This window comes from Halichoeres trimaculatus, unplaced genomic scaffold, assembly GCF_033239565.1.
Source record: "Halichoeres trimaculatus isolate MK-OKI-2021-1 unplaced genomic scaffold, fHalTri1.1 fHalTri1_scaffold_17, whole genome shotgun sequence".
NCBI lineage: Eukaryota > Metazoa > Chordata > Actinopteri > Labriformes > Labridae > Halichoeres > Halichoeres trimaculatus.
The window spans coordinates 23144238-23170448 of record NW_027437195.1 but is presented as its reverse complement, the minus strand read 5'-3'; the positions used below and the strand labels follow the sequence as shown (position 1 = coordinate 23170448).

General features: G+C 38.6%; 2 protein-coding genes across 2 annotated transcripts; one reads left to right on the top strand and one right to left on the bottom strand.

Moving 5' to 3' along the window:
* Positions 1–1243: 1243 nt before the first annotated feature.
* LOC141806196 (glycogenin-1-like) lies at positions 1244–11581 on the bottom strand. Its single transcript, XM_074691520.1, has 7 exons — positions 11424–11581; positions 7777–7912; positions 7504–7678; positions 6322–6484; positions 5238–5364; positions 2251–2488; positions 1244–1441 (listed from the first exon to the last, which is right to left on the bottom strand). Exons 1-7 carry the CDS (start codon positions 11563–11565, stop codon positions 1274–1276), a joined length of 1149 nt encoding a protein of 382 aa, XP_074547621.1. The 5' UTR covers positions 11566–11581; the 3' UTR covers positions 1244–1273.
* A 1848-nt stretch (positions 11582–13429) lies between these two features.
* Positions 13430–25688, top strand: LOC141806613 (plastin-1-like). The gene is made up of 17 exons (XM_074692221.1): positions 13430–13735; positions 15924–16128; positions 16660–16750; positions 17572–17732; positions 17814–17943; positions 18099–18231; positions 19671–19752; positions 21093–21258; positions 21413–21555; positions 21635–21730; positions 21819–22017; positions 22288–22366; positions 24399–24513; positions 24608–24741; positions 24828–24951; positions 25046–25179; positions 25260–25688. The coding sequence occupies exons 3-17, from the start codon at positions 16681–16683 to the stop codon at positions 25396–25398; spliced, it is 1905 nt and encodes a 634-aa protein (XP_074548322.1). The 5' UTR covers positions 13430–13735; positions 15924–16128; positions 16660–16680; the 3' UTR covers positions 25399–25688.
* The last annotated feature ends 523 nt before the right edge of the window (positions 25689–26211 follow it).

Below are 26211 nucleotides of genomic sequence, written 5' to 3'. Positions count from 1 at the left end.
AAAGTACAAAATAAAAATAAAAACAAAGAGAAAACTAAAATATTAATTCAAATGTTACATCCATCATCTTTTAGGCCTCTTCCACTCCACACCCCCAATTTAAGAATTGGCGAGTCGATTTTGTACGACAAGAATAAAGTCATTAATTTACAAAAGTGAAGGCGACACTCTTTAGACATGTTTCTTCATTCACTTTCCCTTACACTGCACCAAACATCTCTAAAATTATTATACTTCTTATATTTGATCCTATCAAGTTGATTTAAACTTTAAAAGGTAAAATAACTAACCTGAAGGGGGCGCTGTAAGCATTGTGTAGCATAAATTCCGAAGACGACATTAGCTTAAAGTATGTAACTTCACTGCTTTCTTGTAACTGTTAATCAAGCACAAAATGTAGCTTGTTCGCACATGCCCTGCACCCTCAATCAACCTCAAAGTCATCACTGCCAAAACTGTATCCCTAAATAAAGATCACACAATGTGTTAGCTGAATCAGGTAGCCTTCATCACTTTCAAAGCACACTTATTTAAATGCTTCATCCCTTTAGTTTAGATCAATAAAAACATTAAAAGAAGATTTTGTAAAATCAGAAACGCTTTGGTTCAACGTGTAACACGTCAGTTTGAGCACTTCAGAAGTAAAAATCCCAAAACTGCTTTTATCATACATATCATTCTTTTACTACAGCACGATATTAAATCTGCTGAGGTATTTGACCGGGTCAAAATCGAAGTTTACATCAAGCTCTGAGCAGGAGAGAAGGGCGTGCTGTACTCAGAGGAAATATTGGATTTAAACATTAGATTCGCCGCAGGCGGACTTTTTGGCATTCTGGGCAGACGGTTAACATCTGTGGGATTACAAAAAAATCTTCATCATCTGGCCTCAGGCTGGTGTACAGAAAGTTTAGTGACCGAGTTTCAGTCCCAAAGCTAAGCTAAGCTAAGCGAAGTTTCCCTGCAGACCTGTGAGTCATCGTAATCAGATGTAACGCTGTGAGAAAGTGAAGGAGTGATTTCCCCCGAGCTGTCAGACTCCTCCTTTTTTTAGTGAAACTGAACATTACATGGACGCTGTGTCAGACTTATGCTCTCTGTCATTCACACACGCTGACAGGACGCAGAGAGTGAGGCTCAAAGTTGCTCAGAGGTTTTCATCCAGTCACCTGCTAAAGGAGCCCCGCGATTGGCCGAGCAGTGCTTAAATCCCCGCCTACAAAGAGCTTTGACTGGCGCTCTCTCTGTCCGTCGCTCTGCCTCTCCCTGACCGCTACTTGAGGAAGGAGTCGAGCTTTCGCTCAATGTTGGCGAAGGAGTCGTCTCCCAAGTAGTCGATCTGGCCCGCTTCCCAGCGCTGCTTCCTTTCCTCCGATGAGACTTTCTGAGGAGGCGGAGCGGAGGGAGCCGCCTGCTCGTAGCTCACATCCTCGTGTTTGGCCTGTGTGACAGAAGGAGAAAGAGGGAGAGAATGAATGATTCATCAAATGAAGAGCAATACTTTATAAGGAAAGGTTTCCCCAAGTCCAGCCACGCTTGGCCACACTTGCTCTTTTCTTTTTGCAGTACAGAAACGCTCAGTTCAGACTCAAAGTCCAGCCACTTTAAAAACACTCTCAGATAAGAGCAGAGAAGAATCAATCTTCATGCAGTAGACGCACACACACCACACACATTCTACTCAATTAAAGACAGGACTACATAAACATTTCTGCTCAGGTGTCAAATGTAATCACACAGAGCCAGCACACTTCAGCTTTTTTCCGCCAAGCTGCCTGTATAAACTTGTCAAAGTGAGACATGATGCCACAGCTTTAAGCTCTTACCATCATCTTTTTATGACCGGACAACTATTACACTTCTGTCATGTTACAACACACACACAACTTCCTGCTTCTCATGAACATGAAACCACTGACAGGACTGGAAACACCAGTGTATAGACAACTTTGTGGTGTAGAGGAATGTGAAACTAATCCACTTTTCCTTGTTGCTGTGTCAGAATAAAAATCTTATAAACTTCAGGAGGGATCCAGAAAATTGTTTCACTGGCAACATTTTCCACTCCTGGTTTTAAAATTTGACTAAAAGAAAGAGGAGGAAGAGTTTCCTTTTGAACAAGAGGTTTCCACACAGGCAGAGCATTCTGATTATGCAACAGGTTTATCAGCACACATTACACCACAACCACACCTGGACACACACACCAAACACACACACTCCTTTGTGAGACCACAAGCGCTGACATACATCCTCGCTGGCGTCAAAGAAGCCGCTGTTGAAGGAAGTCTCCCCGTAGGCCGTCTGCAGTAAAGGCACCACAGCTTTTGCGTACAGCTGCCACCACATGAGCAGGTAGTCAGGGTGCAGTTGGCACAGCTCAGCAGGCTGGGAGTGACCTCTGACTTCTCCTTTTTGGACATCATAGGAGTGGTGCCATGGTTTCACTTTGCCCAGGAAGTGCACCACTTTGGCGTTGTGGCCGTATCTGTGAACAAAGAGAGGAGGAAAAAAAGACACAATGACACAATTCTGACTCCAGACTTTCTTGTTAATCTTAAAATAGTCTCACTTTCATAAATTTGTCAGTTTATAATAAACAATTTAAAATGAGATCGTCAGTGCCAAAATAAGTTATTTCTAAACAACCTAGGCTGTGTCTGAAATCACTCACTATCCACGAGATAGTGAACTATATGGTGATTGCGCCGTTTTGTAGTGTTTTGGAAGAAATATGAGTGAGCATGGTCATTCACTATAGTCCACCCAATGTAAAGTAGTATAATAGCGATGCTTAGCGAGCAGAATTCACCTTCATGTATTGTGGTTCAAATAGAAGAAATGGCTAATAGCATGAAACAACTTTAAAAACTGCACACTTAGCTTTCTGTTTAACTTTCGGACGAGCGTGTGTCATAACTTCGAGCAGAGAAACGAACAACGCAGACGTTAGCTGCTAACCGTAAATCGCGGGCGATGCATTCACTGAACTTTGTAATTCAGAAACACAGCATAAGTTGCTTCGCGAATATATTGTTTATTTATTTAATTAAAAATGTCTTATTATATTGGACTGTTGCGGAAAACACGCCAAGTATAAAATTAGTTATTACTGAAATCAATGCTGTTTTGCTGTGTATGAGAAAAATTGTAACTGTAAATCCCCAGCCGTCCATGAACAACGCGAGAATAATTACGTCACTGTCGGCGTTTGGCGAGTGAGTGAGCAGTATCCAAAATGTTGGTTGTGTCCGAAATCACTCACTCACTCCCTACTCACTACTCACTATATAGCGAATTAGATGTAGTTGACTATGTAGTCCACTCAATCAGCTAAATTAAAACAACATTTCGGACACTACTCACTCATTCGCAAGCCGCTGACAGTGACGTATTTACTCTCGCGTCGCTCACGGACGGCTGGGGATTTACAGTTATATCTTTTCTTAAAAACTGCAAAACAGTATTTATTAGTGATATTTAGTGATATGTAATATTATATTTAGCTTATTTTCTGCAACAGCCAAATATAATAGAAACATTTATTGCACGTTATTTTTAAATAATTAAACCACATATTTGCGCGGAACTTATGCTGTGTTTGAAAAATTACAAGGTCCAGTGAATGCATCACCCGCGATGAACGGTTTAACGGCTAACGTCCGTGTTGTTTGTTTCTCAGCTCCAAGTTGTGAGACGGGCTCGTCTGAAAGTTAAACAGGGAGCTAAGTGTTATTCTCTGACAGTTTTTAATGTTTTTTCATGCTATTAGTAATCATTAAACATGTAATCAGACATTTCTTCTGTTTGAACCGCAATGCATGATGGTATATATTGCTCATATGTGAGCATCGTTAATACACCACTTTTCAAAATGCATTGTGGGATACATTGAGTGGACTATACAGTAAATGAGCATGCTCACTCAGATTTTGGACAGCACTAAAAAATGGCATATTCACTATATAGTGCACTATATAGTGAATATGGAGTGATATCGGACACATTCGTTGTTTTAATTTAGCTGATTGAGTGGACTAGTCCACTACATCTAATCCACAGTGAGTAGGGAATGAGTGGATGATTTTTGGACACCACCACCTCACAGCACCTTTAACTTGTAGCTCAATCTCACATTCTTTGGATTTTTTTTTAAACTACCTGCACATTCACAATTGATGCTACAGCTAAACTAGTTTGCGTTTTAATTCCTACATAATTCAGTCCAGTGTGCAAATGTGTTTCTTTCCAACCAATTTGGACATTTCTGATGTCCCTCTACTTTACTTTTTGATATAAGGAGACCAACTTGTGTTAGTAAGAACACAGGAGGAACAATGAATCTGACCTCACGCTTTACTTAAGATCTTTATCAAGAATATATTTATGCAAAAACCTTCAGTTAAAGGTAGTTTGCACAATAGGCATTTCTAAAAGTTTGACCACAAAGTAGTAACCACAAAGAGCACTGATGGACATTTGTTTGCAATTTGTGAGCAGCAACACTTTTGCATAACAGGATGTTGCTCTGAATCAAACCCTGCACCTCAGCAGTGTGTGCAGATAGATCTTGGGAAACAGGCCAAAGAAATAAAGCAGTGTCACAATTACAAAGTCCAACCAGGAAATAAGTGGGAGGGGTCTAATTTGGCATGATAGGCCACCAAAATACACTGTGCAAACTAAAGGTTCAATGAGAACATGTCTGTGCGTCCAAAATGAATGTCGTAATCGCTCATAGGTGAGGAAAAGTGTGAGCACAACCAGGAAGTCCAGAACAGGTTTCATGTTTACTATCACGAGTCTGGATGCTAATTTTACTCCCTGACTCTATTTTCTTTTCCAAAACAAGTTTGTTTAAGGTCTGTGTGACTACTTTAGGCCTCAGACTACTTGCTACACTTCCAACCCACTTTTAAACAAATTATTTTCCTTCACAAGATGCTGAAAGGACAAAAAATGCACCACAATTTTAGATAAATGTTTGACTTCAGCAGCTCTTTCCACTCCTTCAGTGTCCACTGTTCAGCTTGTTCCAACTTTCGTCAGCTTCTTGTAATTCAACACCCGGCCACAGACACACAAATACACAACCTATGAACTGACCTTGGATAAGCTCTGCACCTTACGACACACTAACAGCCTGAAGTTTCACAAGGAAAGCTACAAAACTTACACACATAGTGACATATTAACACAAAAAGACACCCCATGTGTGTGCATGTGTTTGTACTGACTGTTTGAAAGCTGGCAGGTAGGAGTAGATGGCGATACTGCTGAGGTTGTAGATGAAGGGAAGGTGTTTGGAAATGTCTGCCGTCGCCCAAGTGTTGAAGAAACTGTTGAGGACTCCCTGATCTCCACCTGTATACACACACACAAACACACACAAAGAGGATCAGACTGACATATTTCCACATACTGTGTGTCTAAAGAAGAGAAAATCGATTAGCTCATGCCTCACACATACCAAACATGACTTCAGAGGAGGAAACTCATTCATTCACTCACAGGCAGATGGCACATGTATGCGACATGGTGTTAAATAGCCCTTAAAGGGCAGGGGTGAGCAGGTGGTGTGAGGACACGGCTCCACTGAGTCAGGGTTGACATTAGGACACGTGTGAGTGTGTGCCTGGGCATGGGACGGGGGTTGCAGGAGTTACTTTCATTATTCAGCTCTACAAGGCGCAGACAGAGACCTACAAACATCGGACATCTGATACACCCGAGAATCTTCACATTCAAAAAAAACAAAAAAATAGAGCGCTGTCTAACTCGCCATGAACTATCATCTGATGATGATCAGGCTCTTTGGGACCAAGGCCAACATCTCAGCTGCTTCCAGAGTAGCCGGCAGATATCCGGATAAGTGATAACAGATATCCGGGCCAGGCTGGGCCTCCCCCTTCCGTGCAATGGTCATTGTTTAAAGTCTAACTGGCAATTTGAGACGCAAGAATGATGATGGAGTCAAGAGACGACTTATACTGAGGTTATTTATGTGTAGGTATCTGTTATCTGTTCGCTAATTGTCATCAGATAAAAGCCGATAGAGTCTTGGATTACATTTTGTTTCCTGACTCTACATTAAGCATAAATCTATTTATAGGATTAATGTCTGTAATTTAAAGCTCCTGTGGGAATTTCTTGAGCTGGTTATGAAACAGGCTAAAGTTAGCACTGATGCTTCTTTATGATCCACAAAAGCAAACCAGACCACCAGCATAAAGATAGGCTGCTTCTGTGTACTTATTTTAATGCCTAAAGCTGCCGACACAGGGTAGGTGTCAGATTACTCCACTCTTTAAGAGCTCTCACCATCAAAGCTGCCGTTTTCACCGCAGAACGTCAGTAGCTTCTCGTGTGTCTCATTGGACGGCCTGAAGACAAAAACTCCGGAGTTGAAACAGTCTGGCCAGCCAGGATCTGGCGCTGCAGATAGTTCCTCTCTCTCGAAGAGCTCATCGATGTTTGCTAGCACCTGGATGCATTTCAAAGAGAAGTTATTAAAGCTTGATTTAGCGTCCATTACCGTTAGCAGATGACAGATTTTAGCGTTTCAATTTCTAAAAATCAATTGTATCTGTAATTTAGCACTGAAATCAAAACATTTGAAGCAAATATAGGTCTACAAACCAAAATAGGCCGAACTTTTTAAAGAGGGGGTGTTCTGCTTTCCAAAATTTAAAACATGGATTTAAAGTAATGATTTTCAAACCTCTGAATATTCATTTGTGTAGAAATCCCTAAATCTTCCTGAGATCCTAACAAAACTTGCTGAAATGACACCATCACATAAGGATCTCCTGACTGGCATGACACATTTAAGGGGAGGGCCTCAAACATCAAGGTCTGCCCAAGGGGCAACATTGGGTTGAGAAAAATGAAGCCTATGCGGAAGTGCTAATAGTCACTGTTCATTGAGAATCCACTTGAAAAAACAGACTTTTATGGCATTAAAAACATATTTACAGTCTGGTTCAAACTATGGCTTAGATCGGCGCACACTGTACGGGGGGAGCCCGCGTCAAATCCAATATGGCCATGTCCCATGATTGGCTTCATTTAACTGCATTAGGGACAGATGAATGACATCACAGAAACCATGTCCATATTTTATACAGTTTTTGGCCTAAACCTCTGCCCCAGTAGTTTCTCCAGGGGGCTGGCCAATCAGAGGAGTGAGGGTTTTTGGAGTACAGAGTTTTAAAGATACAGTTGCCAAAACAAAAAGTTTCAGACAAAGGTTGAAATGAGGGTTTTCTAAAAAACCTGTATGACAATAACAGGGATTTGTTTTTTAGCTGCAAATGATGCTAAGCTACTACGAGGATACAGGACAGATAGTATAAACATAAAAAAAACACCCCCTCTTTAAGTTGAAAAATGCTCAGAAGTTAAGAACTTGAAGCAGAAATATTCTTTTCTGTTCAGTTAAAAAAAGACTTTTAAAAACAAAAAGGGCATCCACTTTCAAACAGCATAAGAGTGTCCCCTCACCAGTGTGTCTGCATCAATGAACACACACTTGTTGTATTGTGTCAGAGTCCAGCAGTGCAGTTTGGTGAACGTCACTCCCAGGTCTGGTCGCTTCATCAGGGCCAGGTGAGCTGTGTCGCCGGAGTCCATGACATCCACCACACACACCTCATCAAAAATGGAGCGCAGTACTTCTCTACGACACAGTGAGCACAATTTAAACCAATGAGGACTGCGTGTTGCACATGCTCTGTTAGCGTAATGCTTTATTTCAAAGTATCTATGTTGGTTTACTTGCAGGGCTCTGCAACATGAGGTCCGGTGAGTACGACCAGTTTCCTGGTCGTGTTGTGATTCCGTAGCGACTGCCCGAGAACCATCGCTCCCTTGGCATAGCTGTCATTCGTGGCAAGCGTCACAAAAGCTTGGTCTGATTGGGGAAAAAAAAACACATCATCAGGAAACACTATCAACCTGATAAACTGTTTTTCATTATTTTTTCTTCAAGTCTTTGTTGGTGCAGGGAGCAGTTGCCTTTTTTCTTCTCCTTTAAAAAAACAAAACAGTTGTGTGCATCACTATGGGCAGAAGCCTTATGTAAGATATGATAACTAATAGCTTTACACACCAATCAGATTATATACGGAGACATAGAAAAAGAAGATCCTCTCTGACATAAAGACACAGGAATAGATGACGTGTTGAGCAAGCTTTAGATTACATAGAGCCAGGGGGTAGCAATCTTATTAGCCACTATGAAATAAATTAAATTTTATTTTATTTTTTCTTCAGACAAAAAGAAAAAAAAAACAGAAAAAAGCTAAACAAGATAAAATCCCAAATTTTGCATACTAACATCCTGATTTTGTCACAGTTTTATTTTATTTTTTTAGTTATGGATGTCATCGCACTTTATTTTATTGAAAATGTATTATTGTTATTATTTATTTTATTTTATTATTTTTTTATTCAATATTATTTTATTTCATTTTCATTTTGTTCATTTTTCCCCTCTGGAATAAATAAAGTATTCTCTATTCTATTCAATTTATAAAGATGGTAAAAACAAAAACTGACAAAAACTTTCAGGGCTGGTTATTGGCAACTTTTCAGCAAGTTCATACTTATAATTAAGTTTTGTTGATAGGTTTTAAACACAATGCTAAATGTAAAAAAATATCATTTGTTGATTATATTTTACATGTTTTGCATTTCTTTAAAAAAATCTGTCAAAAATATTTTTTGTTGCATGTAAAGCTTTAATAACTCAATGCAGTGTACTTAAGAACCTGCACGAGAATACCAACTGCCCCTTGTAATGTCATCATGTTAAATTCTTCCATGTCTCATCATGCTGCGACTTGTACAATCTAATCTTTGACAGCATGACCTGAGGTCTAAACTGAGGCATTGTTCCTCACCTGGATGTCACAAGAACATTCTGACCTTTGGCACAAACACACTCTGTCCTGCAGATAAAGGTATGCAAGACACTGGCTAAAATAAGCAACCTCAACATCAGCGAGAGGGGTAAGAAGACACACTGACGAACTCATCTCTGTGTTGCTATCACTGTGTTTGTGTACAATATACAGATAAGCAACTCCAACTAGTCTGAGATTTTGTTTGACAGCAGCTTCTGTTAGAAACTTGTTGATATTTCTCCACCAACACAGAGGAGCCAGTGTGCTGGTTAACGCTCGATCTGTCTGCAGACTCTATTGAGGGAACTTTATTGTCTAATGAGATCATCGCCCCCTCCAATCATGCATATATTAACAACGAGCAGAGGCCCACTGTGTTGCTGCTGGAGTGAGAGTAGGCCCAGAGCCAGCAGACACACTTCATCATGCCAAGAGTTTGTTACAGGGGGCTTCTGGGAAACCTGACCGGAGTGACAGAGCTAAACGGTTGCTAGGGTCTGTGTCGAGGAATTAAAAATTGACTATCAAAAGAATGAGTGGCCTGTCTCGCCTACAGGGCTGTAACAGGAAGCATGTGGTGTGTTCCCACACAGTTATCTTTATCTATGTCAGAGCTTCACACCTATGGGTATGAGACGTTTCAAAATAGATGCTTATTAGCTCATTACACAACCTATTCCAACAAAATGCATAAAATTGAATAGTTTATGCCAGAAATGGTCAAAAAGTGGTGAATAAAGCTTATATTATGTAATTCATATTAAGGAAAAAGTATCTTGCAAGATATACACAAATTTATATTTCAGAATAGTATTTTATTGAGTTTGTGCATGAAATTCTCAAAGATTTTAGGTAAAACCTCCGTTCAGAGCAGTTATTTTTAATCGTAGAGTGGAAATGTACATTATTTTGTACATTATACATACATTATTTCTAACAAGTGTGTTGTTGTTTACTCAAACTCAGATTTCTCTTTCACTCATGAGCACATGTTATCATGCTGTCACATAGAGTGAAACAAACAAAGCCGTTAATAGTACCCAGGGAAGAAAAAAAAACCTTGCAGGATACACACAGTGTTGCACGTACGCACTGAGAAACAACCGAAAAGAACATTGAAAAAAGCCTGCAATTACACAGGAAGTTTGAAGCGTCATCCTAACAAAATAAAACTCATGTTGGCTGTAATATGTGATGGAGCTTGAAGTATGGGTAAGATACGTGCGAGTTCAGTGTTACTTTTATATAAAAGTGTAAACAAAGACGAGTGTTCTTTTCAAGTTCTGTTAAAGGCGTAACTTTTAAAACCTCTTAGATCGATTTACAGACAAAAGGAATCCTCAATATTTTTTAAAAGTCTACAAATAGGCCTACAGAGTAGAAGGGTTTAATCTTCTAATTACAAAATCTAATATGGCATCTCCTGTCTCTAATTTTAAGCCAATCAAAAGTCTCCGAGTTCTACCCATTTTTCTATAAGCAAGAAAGAAAACAGAGAAAACAAACTTTATAGAAGCTGTTAGCACAAAAAACACAGTTGCATCAGTTGCGACTAACTATCAATAAATGTTTAACACAAATACATGTTTTAAAGCTAACATACATACTTTAACAACAGACTAAAATCACTGTTTTACAACTAAGTCTTTTAGGTTTATTGTTGGTTAAAAAAAAAACACATTTTCTGCTCTCCAAATTTAGCAAACAGCAACAGCAATGTAGAAATTATCAATGTTAATGACGTAATAGGTGTTATTTCCCCTCTAAAAGTGACACAATCTCACACTTCCACTCTGACGTTGCTTATTATGTCAGACATGGTGGGTTGGCTAATTTCTACCAGCATTATACGGCAAAGTATACCACAAACATTGGCAGTGTTAGCTAACAAACACAACAAAATAACATAAAAGTGACATTCCCCAAATTTGATTGACCAAACGCAAAATGTTACACTTTGGTATTACTTTTCTCAAATTTTGGTATCAGTTTTAGCCTTAAAACTAATTTATAGTAGAAAACTAAAGACATCGTGTGAAAAGGCTAAAGAGAGGTTTGAGGGAATATTATTAAAACTGCGTTAAAAAAACGAAACAGGATAATTGTTTTATAATGTCAAAATAGATATTTTTCTCTGTTAACCAACACTAGTCGCTCTTTAAGTAGTCTAACTTTGAAAATTCTGACCGGATGTTCTGTTTTGTTTAATCGACAGCTTCACTGTGGTCCAAACCGCTGCATCAACTCGTAAAATGAAACCCATCAAACCCCTTCAATAAGAAACACAGGTGTCAGAGCATAACCACAGCTAAACCTTAGCTTTAACTATCTAATCTAATAGGCGAATTTTTTTTGTGCGGCAGCTTTTTGTGTGCGTAGCGTTTTCAAATCCAAATTCGCGATATTCCGTGAGAACAACGCAGTCCGCGCAGCACCGGTCCGGTCCGTTCCGCAGAGGCCGGGTTCCGGTGTCAGTGCAGCGGCTGTGCGTGTCAGCCGAGCCCCAGAGTTTCTTACCCGACATGGTGCGCTGAGAAGAGTCCACCCGGGGAGCGGGGGTCGTGATGGGGAGTATGGAGAGCTTGCACTGCGAAGGGCAGAGCTTCAGCAGCTGGGAGCAGTCCAACACCGCGATCAAGTCCCACATTTTCCGGGTCATGTGACTAGAGATGGCCGACACGCCCCCTTAAACTTTCTCTCTCCTTCTTTCCCTGGCTTGATCATTTGAGATGGGCAAAATACGACACAACAGGAAACAACGTAATAAAACACAACGATGAAATAATAATAATAATAAAAAATTTAAACATGAATGAAATAAAGACATGATTATTACTATTATTTTTATAATTATAATAATAATAATAATAATAATAATAATAAGAAGAAGAATATTGCTGTGTTGTTATTATTACCATATAATACTACTACTACTACTACAGCTACCAATACTACTACTACTAATAATAATAATCATAATTAGGGATGGGTACCTTTCACATTTGAAACGATACGGTACCAATGCCCGGTACCCGGCAATCGGTATCAGCATTCAACAGTACAAATTTTGGGTACTTTCTTTGTGTTTATGGGGTAAAAAATATAAAATTTATTTAACAATAAAATAAATGTTTTTTTCTATTAACATATTTATTCTTCAATGCATAGTCTTGCAATGCTGTGTACATGTCCAGCATGGAAAATCGCCAAGTCTTCCACTCCCAGTCACAAGGATGCATTTAGGTACCTAAACATGGTACCTTTTGGTTTTACATGAATCAATATCCGGTACTTTTGACAGAATTCGGTCGGCACCTATAAAAGTACCGACTTTGGTACCCATCCCCAATCATAATGAAATAATGATAAAAATTATAATGAAAGTATGAATAATAATAATAATAATAATAATAATAATAATAATAATAATAATAATAATAATAATAATAATAATAATAATAATTTTATTAGAAATCACATTTTTAACTTAATTGAGTAATGTGACATAACAAATAATAAAGGGAAAAATTATGAAATAAAAAATTCAGGGAATTAAAATTCAAGGTAATAAAATAAATTTAAGATAAATTATGTTAAATCAAGTAAAATAATAAAAACATTGAAGAAGACAAAATAAATGTACTTTTAATTACGTGATCTGTGAGGATCGTTATTTCAGATTTGCATGACTGACCACAGGAAGAGTAGTTGCTACTTTGGTGGTAGCTAATGGAGATACAAATAAACAAATAAACAAATTTTATTGAAATACTTTGGGAATTAAAAAAAAAAAAAAACACACAGAGGAAGAGCTTGCATTTGCAAATGTGCCAAGGTGCAGACAACAATAGAGTACAAGAAAATTAACGGCATTTACACATTAATGAATCAGTTTAGGATAGGGACAACTATATGAAGAAACAACAATAAAACACAAAGAGTAAAATAAAATGTCCCAGAAGGTTTGAAGCCCCTCGTCTCAGTGCAGCACTGCCTCTGAGTGGTCATGAGTCCACATCACAGCTTGAAAACGCTGCACAAACACAGACTTAGACAGTGTAAAGATGGACAGATCAGATCCATACCAGATGTTGCTTCTTAAAAATACTTGGAGTTTTTATCATTATTATTATTTGAAAAAAGTTACAGTTTGTTTGGTTTAAACTTCAGATTAGATGGATTATATTTCCTAAACAGCTGTATGAATGAATGATGCTTTGAATCTCTATCTAAATATACAAAAAATGATCACAAACTTCCCATTCACTTATACACTCTGTGTGATTTCCTGTTTACATTGTTTTCTTTCAACCCTCTGTCCTGCGCATGTGCTCTAATCTTCCAGTGAATTATGCAGGAGGCTTATGAGAAAGTCTTTGCCCAGCTGTTACTATTTTACACCCACAACTGATCCTGGCTCAGGGTCTATCATCAAAAACTTGCTGCTGGTGGAGGAGGCAGACACTCAGAGGTGGAGCGTGATGAAGAGGAGAGGGTAACCTGAGAACTGCTCACAGTCGCTGAGTGAAACTGGGCCGATCAGGTGTCTGAGGAAGAAAGACCTGATGGGGAGAGATGAGGATGGAGGCTGGAGTCGTGTTGATACAGAGACTAGAAATAGCAGCAACCAGGTAAATACAGAGAAAAAGTAAAAGGTTGGAAAAAAGGGAGGAGAGGGAAAGGGTTAATTAAAAAGAAGTGTAAAGGAGGGGCTGGAAAACGTGCATAAGGAAGAAAGAGGCCCAAAACTACTCTGCAACAAGCTGATTTTCTACTTTGGACTGGCCCTGCTTTGGACTCTGAGCCCTTCAGCCTGCCTAGGACTGAATGTAAGCTCCTTACTTCTGTTTTTTCCTTATATAATCATTTGTATATCTCAAACATGCTGCTGCAAAATGTAAAGTTTGCTTTTTCTAATATGGCAAAAGTGAAATGTTGCCTCAGGGGTTCCTGTCCCAAACACACCTGTTAAAGACTTTAATTTGGTAGTCAATCCAAACCGTGCAAATAACCCTTCTAATGTTTAAAACAGAAGAAATACATCGTTATGCTTTAAAGTGTTGTGTATGTTAGAATAATGAGTTAAAGTGCTGCAGTTAGGTGTCAGTTTTGTGGAGTTAGGACAGTTTACTCTGAGTGAAGCAGTTGGCTGTATGCCTCAGGTTACAGGGCATTGTGTGACTCTGAGGCACACCATGCAGTCAAACACAAGCCTCATGATTTAAACATGTCTGACAGAAATGCAAAATGTGAGCAGGTCCATTGAACACATGACGAAAGACGCCGGACTCAATCTGTCAACACGGTGCAATTACGTCCTCAAGACTCAGACATTTTCCCCTTTATATATATTCATTAACATCCAACTTAACTTTCCACAGCTAACTCAAAACCGACAGCTGCTAGCTTCTGTTTATTTATTTACACTTGCATTATCGTCTAAGAGAATCACAATCCTTATTTATCAGACAATGTGAGGGAAAAACAACAAATGAAGTGTGATGAATTAATGTCAGAAGTAACATCCCAGTATAGGACAATTCATGTTATTTATAAATATAAATGTGTAACAATAAATATAGATGTTAGAGCTATATTTTGATAATTCCTCAAAGCAGCAGCTTAAATTTGCATGTTGTCTTCATGTTTAGGATCACTAAGCAACAGTCAACATTTTAATTTAGCGTTCATTTATATGTAAAGTTTATATTTTATGGAATCCTGAGAAGGTCTCAGGAAAATAAACTTTATGCTTTCAAGATAATGAGGTCAATTATTATTGTCTGGAGAATAAAAATCTTGTTTTCTCAAAATGAAAATTATATCAAGATCTGGAGAAACAACCAATTATCTCTTTTAAAAAAATGTATCAAATCATGATCTCCTGAGGCTAATGTAGAATTTAACATTTATATTTGATGTTCAGGTTTAACATTTTGTTAGCCTCATAGCAGAACTAAGTTATATTTCAAAGTCCTAAATAAATACATAAATATATTTTTTTTAATTATTTAGATTAATTATTCTTTTTTTTTTTTTTACTATATCTTTATTTAATTTACTATTCTTGTTATTTTTTTTATTTATTTTTTTATTTAAATTTCTTTGACTAAGGCAATTTTGCCATGAGATTAACAAACTTACCAGTTATAGTGGCCTTATTTTTCAGGAGAAAATTACCAAAAATGACCAAAAAAAAAAAAAAGCATGTAAGGAAAAAAACATACCAGTTATTTATTATTGAATGATTATACTTTACTTTCCCATAGTTGCAAAAGTACAAAGCAAAATAGGCAATGACGGTAACATGATTTCCAGATCAACACAGAATTGTCCTGTTATCTAGAAACTAACTAAAAAGAAGTTAAAATGTTTGGGTAGGAAAGGCGTTTTGTCCAATGATGAGTATAAGACCGGATCTCAGAGATAAAAAGTGAACACAGTGTCAGTTTTGGGCTTCCGTAGATTTGATACCTGAACCAAATTCATGTGTCACAATTCATGTGTATTGTGAGACATATATCATGTGGCTTAATTTTAGCATAATAAGATATTTGGACTAAAGTATAAGTTAGGATTATTATAGTAAGTGTTTGACTCTTCTCACTTGGCATAACAGGGGTTAAACTGTAAGTGAAGATCTGGGCTGGAGCAATAGTTAGAGCCATAAAAATGTTGTATCAACAGTTTAAGAGATATGGCAGCCTGACAGGTTCAGCCCATGGCAAAAATGGCTCCATAGCTACACCTGCTGCCAAACTGTGGACAGAGGGAGAGTGAATTTCACCTTTAATGTTTCATGTGCATCGTGAAAGTTTTCTTGTATTTTTCTAATTGTTCTGGACACCTTTCCAGTGTCGAACATTTCATACTATTTATTCTTCAGGTGGTTGTTGGTCAGACATGTTGTTTCTGTGCAGATGAGACAGGAAGATAACCCTTTTTTTTTCTATGAGCAATAACATGATGACACAGCTGAGGTGTTAAATGTTAACTGTCAGACGACGCCTGTCCCAGGGTCCAGGCAGGCCAAAGGTCCTCTCTGTGACTCTCCTGAGTGGCTCCTCCTTGGACAGATAACCACATATCACAACTCTTCGAGATCCAGCTTCCGCACTGCCCCGGTCTGAAGCCTCGCAGCCACCTGCAAGACTCGAACCCAGCAGTCAGTCCAGAAGGATCCGAGACAGGGTGAAGAGGGACCACACAGGATCTTATGAAGGTACTTATGCCTGTTTCATATTCTTATTTTTACTGTATTCCCAAGAACAAAACTATAGATCAGTTTCAAGTAACAAGCAAAGACCTTTGGGGTTTTAATGGGAACATAAGGTGTGTAAATGTGTGTTTTTGTCAATAATGGGTGCAAGGGTGCTGTTGAGAAGCCACACAGCTACCCTGGACGGTGTTTCCAGTTATAAATAAACTGGCATACAAGTGAAGACACCTTGTTATCAGAATCTTATTATTTTCAAAGATTATCGCTGAAAACTTGGAGCTAAGTGTCCAAACAAAAGTACAGGTTTTAGATTTGTAGTTTTAAGATTGTTGATACTGATGTGTAAATGTAAAAACTTCATTTGTAATGCTGTAGCTAGATTTGGTGAATCCTAATCTAATTGTCAGAGAATAAAATGAAAACCCTCAACTTAAGTGCAAGATCGTCTAACCTGCACTGCAGTTTATAACTTATATTGTTATATTGCTCTGTCTTGCAAAACCAGTCTTTAACGATCACATCTGGATGTTTCAGGTGCACTAAGCGGCTGCTGTCATGGAGAATCACATCACACAGATTTCCAGAGAGGACCTGGAGGATCTCCGAGACGCCTTTAATAAAATTGGTCAGTTTCACACGTCTAACACAACCCTGCTGTTGTACCGTCTTTCATTCAGGGAGACTGTGAGAGTTTTACAGCCTTTCATGGAGTATGACTCTTATATAAGAGATTTTTATTGCTTGGGTTGTTGAGTGTGCCAGTTTTTATCAGTTAATCATCATCAGGTTATCATCAAAAGAAGATGTTGGTTGTAAATACCTGCATATGTCGTACAATACGGCGTATCAAAATATCATGCAGCAGGGATTCGATGGGAGAAAGTTTGTGGAAGGTTAAAAGTCATTTGTTTAGGAAAGATTTTACCCCAAAGTCAATTCTTTTAAAGAGCGGGTATTGTACTTCTTTTATTCAGCCTCTGAGACATTTCATTTGAGCTGCTGCTCTTTAAGGCCCCCGCTCAACAGAGCCCCTTCATTCTGATTGGCCTGCCCTCTGGAGACCCTTGGTGTTTGAGGCCTTCCCCTCCAACATGTCATGGAGATAGGAGATCCTTATGTGGTGACATCATCATTTCAGCAAGTCTTGTGAAGATCTTGTGAATACATTGTGACAATTTGCGCACATTCAGTATTTTAAGCAATTATAAAACGAATCCAGTGACTTCATCCCTTATTAACCCTTTAATCTGGACCAAATGACAAGAAAGTTACTCGATGAGCACACACTGCAAACAAAGCATTACCAGGCCTCTGTGTTTGCTCTTATCATCTGTGTGTTGTATTAACCAATAATCACCAGGCTCATTTGTTTCAGATTATATTTGTACAGCAAATTGACTTCCTAAATCTGTGTGTCCGTGTCTCTGTGTGTCAATTTGTGCTCAGATATCGATAACAGCGGCTATGTGAGTGACTTCGAGCTTCAGGAGCTGTTCAGAGAGGCCAGTTTCTCCCTGCCGGGGTACAAGGTGCGAGAGATCATCGAGACCTTTATCGCCGGAGACACCAACAAGGATGAGAAGATCAGCTTTGAGGAATTTGTTTCTGTGAGTTTTGAAGCAGACTATGAGCAATCGCATGGATATAGTTTTCAGTGGCACACAGTGACACAGCCTTGTTTATGTTAGATCTATCAAGAGCTGAAGAGTAAGGAATTCAGCGAGACGTTTAGGAAAACCATCACAAGAAGGGATGGGATCCGCTCTTTTGGAGGAACGTCACGGATCTCCAGCGAGGGAACACAGCACTCCTACTCTGGTGAGAAACAGTAACAGTCTGTTCACATCTGTCCATTCACTGTAATGAAAATTGGACATTCCCATTACAAAATCACCTGTCACAGACTGGTTGCTGCATCAAAGTGTTGTAACATCTTTTATTATATTTATGTTTGTGTGTTTTATTTTTTTTAGATGAGGAAAAGGTGGCTTTTGTCAACTGGATCAACAAATCGTTGGCCAAAGATCCAGACTGCCAGCATCTGCTGCCCATGAACCCTGACGATGGAAGTCTCTTTGCTTCAGTCCGTGATGGTATCCTGTTATGGTAAGTCCTCGTGATAAAGTATACAACTTTTAAGAATAATTAACAGCTGATGAAAGCCTGTAAGGGTAGAGCATAGTGGTTTCTTTAAGCTGCTGTTAATCATTGTTTATAGTTACATTCTGTATCAGAACACTGCTGACGTCTTTTTGCTCATAGTATTTAGCTCGGAGTGACTCTGAGAACTGTCTGAGTTGAACACGGGCACTGATCCAGAATACCCAAGAATAAGTACAGATCATGTTGTGTCCAGTCTACTTCTAATAATAATAATAATAATAATAATAATAATAATAATAATAATAATAATAATAATAATAATAATAAAACACTTAAAAAATAAACAGAAATAATAAATAAATATTAAAAAATAGAAAATAAAATCATTAAGGCAATAAAAGGATGTACACTCAAAAAACAACAAAAAAGATTTGAACAGGTTTTTTGTTTTGTTTTTTTTTTTTCAATATCAAATACGTTTTAAGTTCTACATACTAAGAATTCCCAAATGTAAAAGTTGTGCCACCTTATTATTTGTTGTTCGGAAAACGTATCTTTCATATGTATAAAAACATCAAACTTTGAGTCCTACACTTACATGGTAGCTTGCTGATCTTCAAGGCGGCTAGCGTATTGGTAATGACCGTGCCTTATTGAACAAACTAAGAAATTAAAGCTAAGCTTGAAACTTGCACATGCACCACACCAGTTTTAAGTTTTCATTTTTGCAGGGTAGCCATTAAACTCAAAAAAAAAAAAAAAAAAGAAAGAAAAATGTGGGACCCACAACTGCACCCTGGTGGACTCCATGCAGTAAAGTTACTATAGGTGACACTGTAGTTACTCGCATCAACACATCAGCAAGTACCATTGTTGTTTTGGTTCCTATAAAACAGTATCTTATATCTCATATAAATCATAGAAAACTATATTTTTTAATATTTGTATACTGCGTTGCTACTGTAATTCTTTACATTCCCCCTTGTGGTACAGAACTTAACTAATCCATGTCTTATCCAGCCATTTCTGTATGTCTTTGATAATAAAAACATCCCAAATTTGAGGTTTTGGTTAAGGGTTAGGGTTAGGGTAAAGGGTTAAACCAAATCCACAATTCCTGCCAACTCACTGTTTTCATCTTAATTTAATACAACATGTTTATACTCTGAGATACATTGGGGGGATTATTTGAGTATTTTCTGCAGCAAAAGAGGTTAAAGCAGGAATGGGATGATCTCATTCATTCTAGTTTTTGAAATGCTTATACACACACACATCCCCCCCTTCTCCTCGCTTACTTTTAATCTGGTTGAGTGTTTCACCATGTGACGTACAGAGCACATTTTACAGAGGCTGCTGCTGTTGTTACAAATCCAATATGATACACATGCAAACTGACATCAGGCTCAGCTTCCCTGCTCACAGTTTCTGTTCTCTTTCAGCAAAATGATCAACCTGTCTCAGCCTGACACCATCGATGAAAGAGTCATCAACACTAAGAAACTCACTCACTTCAAAATGACAGTGAGTATCTGCTCTCCTACAACACTCACGCTATACTAAGACAAGCTGTGCGTGAGCAATAACAGAGTCAATAATGTAACAAAGTTAATAAAGAAACATTATCAGCAATATACTCTCTCACTAAGCCCTGTTAGCTTAGCTTAGTTCAAAGACAAGGAACAAGAGGGACTATAGCTTATGTGTTGTATCCACAGTTGAAGCCCATGCCTTTTTAAAGTAATACCTTATTATAGCTTTATGGAGACCTGAATGCAACCTAGTTATCCCATGGATGCAGGAACTTCCCCCAGTCTTGATGGTGACTGTGCCTGCTGCAGGTAACCCTGTTAGATAAACTTTTGCTTGTCTTTTTTAACAGTTATTCTCTCTGGATATGTCACAATTATCTGTACAAATTAGATTAAGTGTAAAGAAAATAAACTTAGTGGAATGCTACTTTAACTAGTCAGTCTAGATATGGTTATACTACGGCAATACCAAATAGCGCCACTAGGTGATGTCACTTTTCTGTTCTGGTTTCTTTTACGCACTCAGAGATATCAGTTGTTGTTACAAACCTGACCTAGTAAAGGACTCTGACAAGTCAGGAGCTGGTGATGGTTTTATGTTTATGTTTTACATCTCATGTTTGATAAATGAATGTAGTAGCGTGGATGCTAGCCAGCTATGGGATGAGACCGCTAGCTCTCCACACCTGCAGCGTTACACCTGCCATACCTAACAACAGCATTAAGGTCCAAAAGAAAGTTCATGTCCATATTAAAAGCAATTAAAGTAGATAAAATGTACAAAAAAAAAATCTCACATTGACAATATTTAGCTTACTTCTTAAACATGAAATATACACAAGTTTATAAGGGAAGGGACTTGTACCAAAGAGTAAACTTTGGCGACATATTTATTCTACTTAAGGGTCGTTTAAATAGTGTTTGTGACATCACCCATTTATTTCTAATAGGGCATTTTGTAGCCTCTCGTCAGACTCCTAAGTTTAAAAACTTCGAAAGTGCAGCTTGCACTTAACCCTGAAATTGTTGTGTGATTAAATGTGTTACAAAACAAGTTGAGATATTTACGTTATAAACTACTGAAATGCAGGAGGGAAGAATGGGGTGCTTTACCAGTCCCAACGCTGTAGGAAACATCAGATAAGACATCAAAAATTTAAAGACTGAAGACCTTAGCTCCACTCTGGGCTTTGTTTATAATGAGTTAATTATTATTTGGCAGATTCAGGACTCAGGCTGTTCCCCTGCTGAGAAGTTAAAACAACCCAATGTGATTTTAACTTCTTTGCTATAAAATCTGTCATCCTGGCTCATGATGATCTGTATTTGTAGGAGAACCTGGTCCTGGCTCTGAACTCAGCCTCAGCGATCGGCTGCATGGTGGTGAGCATCGACGCCCATGATCTGATGGCCGGGAAACCCCATCTGGTCCTGGGACTGTTGTGGCAGATTATCAAAGTTGGTCTTTTTGCTGACATCGAAATCAGCAGGAACGAAGGTCAGTGCGCACACACAAACACAAACACACACTCTGCAATTACTTTTATGTGTGCCATGCCAGGGGAATCTTTAAGAAAACTATCAGTTCACAATGTTTTTACAAACAGAGATCTCAAATTGAGTCTGTTTAATAACGATAAGCGTCTCTCCAGGTCTGATCGGCCTCTTGGCAGAAGGGGAACACCTGGACCGCCTGATGTCTCTCTCCCCTGAGGAGCTGCTCCTCCGCTGGGTCAACTATCACTTGAAAAATGCAGGAACAACAACCATCAGCAATTTCAGTGAAGATATCAAGGTATTTGGAGCAAACTCACAAACATACTCTGATTTTTATTGGAACAGTTGTGTAACTGTCTCCTTTTGTGCCACTGCAGGACTCGCGAGCCTACTTCCACTTGCTGGACCAGATCGCTGAACAAGAACACAAGGACTACAAAATGAACATCAAAATCGACATGAGCGGCCTCAACGTGAGTCTGTTTGTGGGACATGTCCGTATCATAATGAGAAATGAGTTTTTATTGCATGTACATGGGTTTTATTTTGGTGTGTTTACAGGTATACGACCTGGACAGAAGGGCCGAGCTGATGCTGCAACAAGCGGCTCGAATGGACTGCAGACAGTTTGTCTCTCCTCACGACGTCACATCCGGAAACAGTAAACTCAACATGGCGTTTGTAGCCAACCTGTACAACAGGCATCCAGGTCTGGAGAGAGCTGCGATCAGCAACGGCCTGCAGACTGAACACTTAGAGGGTGAGACACAAACACAGCTCTCACGGTCCCCTGTGGTTTGTTTCTAAAGTGGAGGGAGGGAAATGAAGAAAGAGGCTGTAGCCCAATAAAAAGTCCAAGAAATAAAACCGTCATGGTGTGATGAGTTATGGCAGCAATAAAACTGTGTTTACTGTAAGCTGTGGCTGAAACACGCCTATCAGGTGACTGTAACTGTGGGAGAGCAGGTGCCAGAAAACGTGACAGAGTTAATCATGTTAATCATTTATTTAATCTATTGTTTAATTCCAGCTGAAACCAAAGAAGAGAAGACATACAGGAACTGGATGAACTCACTGGGCGTTTCTCCATATGTCAACTACCTGTACAGGTAAGTCATTAGTTTGAAATCAGTGTTGATTCACTCATCCAAAGAAGGGATATTACACTCCCAGAGCCCAGAGATAACTTTTTATAAGAGAAGGTGTTGTGCTTTCCTCAATTTTAAACATGGATAAAGGAACAATGTTGAATGTCTGAACTAAAAGTGTGCAGATTTTCAAACTTCAACATTTTTATATGTTTGAGAAATCCCTGAATCTGTCTGAGAGCAGCATGAGATCTTAACAACATCTCCATGAGACTTCCTGAAATGTTAAGATCATGATAAAGGGAGCTCCTAGCTGGTGATTGACACATTGGAGGGGTGGGCCTCAAACACTAAGGACTTCCACCCTCAACGGGCCTCCAGAGAGCCAGCCAATCAGAGAGAACACTTTATTTTGGAGTATGGAGCCTTAAAGAGACAGCAGCTGATTCGAAAAATTTCAGACAGGAGCTAAGATACGTTGTTGTTTTTAAACAGATAGGATTCAAAAATAGTTTTTTGGGGTTTTTTTTCAGTTGTATGAGTAGATTAAACGCTACAATGGGGATCCCAGAGGGACAGTAAGATGCCTTAAAAATAGCATCAGTGACTCTTTTAACACTATATTGCCCAAAGTGTAAGTATTTCTGCATTGAAAGGATGCACATTAACTAAAAACTTTACTGGAAAAATTGCCAAAACATCTACATGCATTTTTTAAAAAACAAAAATATGTCATTAACAAAATGATACAGCAATGTATTTGTGGATTTTGTTAAAGAGGTTATTCAACATCTAAGTTCAAAACAGATTAAATAAAATAGATATTTCTGGCTATCTTTTGATGGGTCAGGCTTTTAAGGGTTAAAAATTAATAGATGAGTAATGAAAAAAACCCAATTTCTCTTAAGTTTATGCCCAAATTAAAAGCAATTAAAGTAGATAAAATGTACAAATAAATCTCACATTTAAATATTTAGCTTACTTCTTGAACATTACGTATACACAAGTTTATAAGGCTTGGACCAAAGAGTAAACTTGGAGACATGTTTCTTCTTCTTAAGGGTGGTTGGAATAGTGTTTGTGACATCACACATTTATTTCTGAAAGGGCATTTTGTTGCCCCTCGTCAGACCCTTAAGTTTAAAAACTATGATGCACATTAACTAAAAACTTTACTCAAAAAGTTGCCAAAACATCTACATGCATTTTTTTTAAATACAAAAATACGTCATAAACAAAATGAAAGCCCTGGTCTTGAATTTTTAGCTGGTTTTGGGACAGACTGGTGCCAACATTGAAGCCTTTTATTGCTTACAAAACTACTAGCAACAACACAAACAGTAACTATGTTTTTATTTATGCTGCCTGTGACCACTATAAGGGTTTTTTTGTCATTGTTCGCTTTGTTTGAAGCCTAAATCCAACAGAAAATAGTTCAAAGACAACATGTCAAATGTGAAATCACTCAATAAATATAGTCTCCTTTTGGATTTGATGCTATCAGCATGTTTCAACTCTTACTAATTTGATCTGCAGAGTTCTGCTTCACTTTGGAGGAAGTTACAGTCTTTTACAAGCACTTCTGCACCTAATTATACGGTGTGAGAGAGAAGATGCTAGGTTTTGGATTGAGGCTGATCAAGAATTGGGATAATGTTGCTGTTGCTGTGTGTGATGATGACGTTTGTAAATACAACAAAAAGCTTCCCAGTACCCTCTGCTTTGCCTCTAGCTCTACATGTCAGAACATGTGTCTGCTTTGACTTGTGGCAATTACTCATGCTGTTCCCTTCTGTCTAGATCCTTGCTTGTGTTGTACTTAGTTGTTGCCTAAATATGTTGAAGAAAAATACACTGCCTCACAAATAAAAGACTCATAAAGTCCTAAAAATGTTAAAACCAATGACCAAAAATTTTGGATATCTCATGGCGCAGATCAATTTAATTCCATGACACACAACCACATTTTCAGAGACATGATGAATGAATCTGTTTTACTCCAACAAATCCTGAATCATATATCAGTCTTTGTTTTTTGTTTGCCTTCCCACAGCGACCTGATTGATGGTTTGATCATCCTGCAGCTCTATGAGAAGGTTAATGTGCCTGTAAACTGGAAGAAAGTCAACATGCCACCTTATCCCTACCTGGGGGCAAACATGAAGAAGGTGTGTGTGACTGTTTACACAGCTGCTGGGCAGAGAAACAAGTTGTTCTGTAAATAAAACTGATTTAACATTCATTTTTCTTCCTACGTTTCAGTTGGAAAACTGTAACTACGCCGTGAATCTGGGCAGGGACGTGGCTCACTTCTCTTTGGTCGGCGTTGGAGGACAAAACTTGAACGAGGGGAGTCAACTGCACACGCTGGCTCTGCTCTGGCAGCTGATGAGGAGGTATGAAACTTCAGCATCTTCTTTAAGTTGATCTTTGTGGTTTTCACTAAAGAGGTAGCTCTTTCTTACTCCATGTCATGTGTCAGGTACACAGTGCGAGTTTTGTCAGACCTGGGTGATGGAGAGAGGGTCAGAGATGAGATCATCCTCAACTGGGTCAACACCACTTTGGGCCAGAAACGCAAAGACTCACAAATCAACAGCTTCAAGGTTTGTGCGTGTGTGTGTGTGTGTGTTTTCTGGCTCTGTTTAAGTTAACACAAGCCTGAGTTGGTGTTTGACCCTGTTTCCCTTCCTGTTAAAGGACCTTCGGATCAGCACCAGTCTGCCTGTGATTGACCTGATCGACGTCATCGCTCCTGGGACGGTCAAGTGGGACATGGTGAACAGAGGAGAAAGAGGGATACTGAAGCCAGCTGACAAACTTGAAAACGCCAAGTAATGGACGAAATTTTTTTTTTTTTCTGACTTAAAGATCATCACCTCCTAACTCCTCCCTCTTCCTGTTCTTCCCCCAGGTATGCAGTCTCATTGGCTCGTAAGATTGGAGCTCGTGTCTACGCACTCCCAGATGATTTGGTGGAGGTGAATCCCAAGATGGTGCTGACGCTGTTTGCCAGCCTCATGGGCTACGGTTTAAAAAAGGCCGACCACTAAAAACAAACATAACCAACAAACATGTAAACACTTTAAACTTTTTTTTCCCCCCACACTTCACACGAATGGTTTTCTCAGCGTTTTCTTTTCTTTGACTTGAAACCTTGCTGTGATCACCACACAGAGAGCAGAACAAACCTTTATTTTTCTTAATCTTTTCATGAACACAATAACCCCTCGTGAGTTGGGATGGATCATTTCTTGTTTGTCATGGGTGATTTTACAGAAAAAAAAAACTCTTTGCTGTTGTCTTGCTTTGTTTTGTGTCATAGGACATTGTATGTGTTGACTCCCTCCGTGTCACAGCAGAAGAAAGCAAAATCAGAAAATACACAGCTTATGAATGTAAATGTTTTGCATTGAATGTTGCTATTTAATTATTAAAAAAGAATCTGTCAAACTGGTGTTGTGTGTTTGTGTCTGATTCAGATTATACAGTCATTTACGCAATGGTTGTTACAATATATTTCATTGAAGCCATGTGTCATTCCGAGCAAGACAAAGTTATGGTCTGCTTTAAGACATGTAGAATACATTTATCTTGCCGTATTAATGAGCTATATTTTTGTTTTTACTATTTCTATAGTGCTCTAACACATGAGGGGGAAAATGTGATTTACAAGTTAGTTCAGATACCCTAAGAGGAAGAAGTACACTACTGTACCCAAGTACAGAACGTTAGGATACTTTGTAGGTTTTCACTGATTCACTTTGAAATTGTTTTGATGGATTTAAATGCACACTCTAAATTAAAATGTTTTGGTAATAGTAATCTACATAAGTAAGAAAATGTGACATAAATTTGAGCATTCA

What these genes read in the sequence shown, in the direction of transcription:
- LOC141806196 (XM_074691520.1), bottom strand. Translation starts at nt 11,565, where the DNA reads ATGACCCGGAAAATGTGGGACTTGATCGCGGTGTTGGACTGCTCCCAG. An exon ending in TCATTGATGCAGACACACTG is followed by an intron (nt 6,485 to 7,503) that starts GTGAGGGGACAC and finishes AAATGCATCCAG; the next exon opens with GTGCTAGCAAACATCGATGA. An exon ending in TCTTTGACGCCAGCGAGGAT is followed by an intron (nt 1,442 to 2,250) that starts GTATGTCAGCGC and finishes TCTGTCACACAG; the next exon opens with GCCAAACACGAGGATGTGAG.
- LOC141806613 (XM_074692221.1), top strand. Translation starts at nt 16,681, where the DNA reads ATGGAGAATCACATCACACAGATTTCCAGAGAGGACCTGGAGGATCTC. An exon ending in AGACGCCTTTAATAAAATTG is followed by an intron (nt 16,751 to 17,571) that starts GTCAGTTTCACA and finishes ATTTGTGCTCAG; the next exon opens with ATATCGATAACAGCGGCTAT. An exon ending in GCAGACTGAACACTTAGAGG is followed by an intron (nt 22,018 to 22,287) that starts GTGAGACACAAA and finishes GTTTAATTCCAG; the next exon opens with CTGAAACCAAAGAAGAGAAG.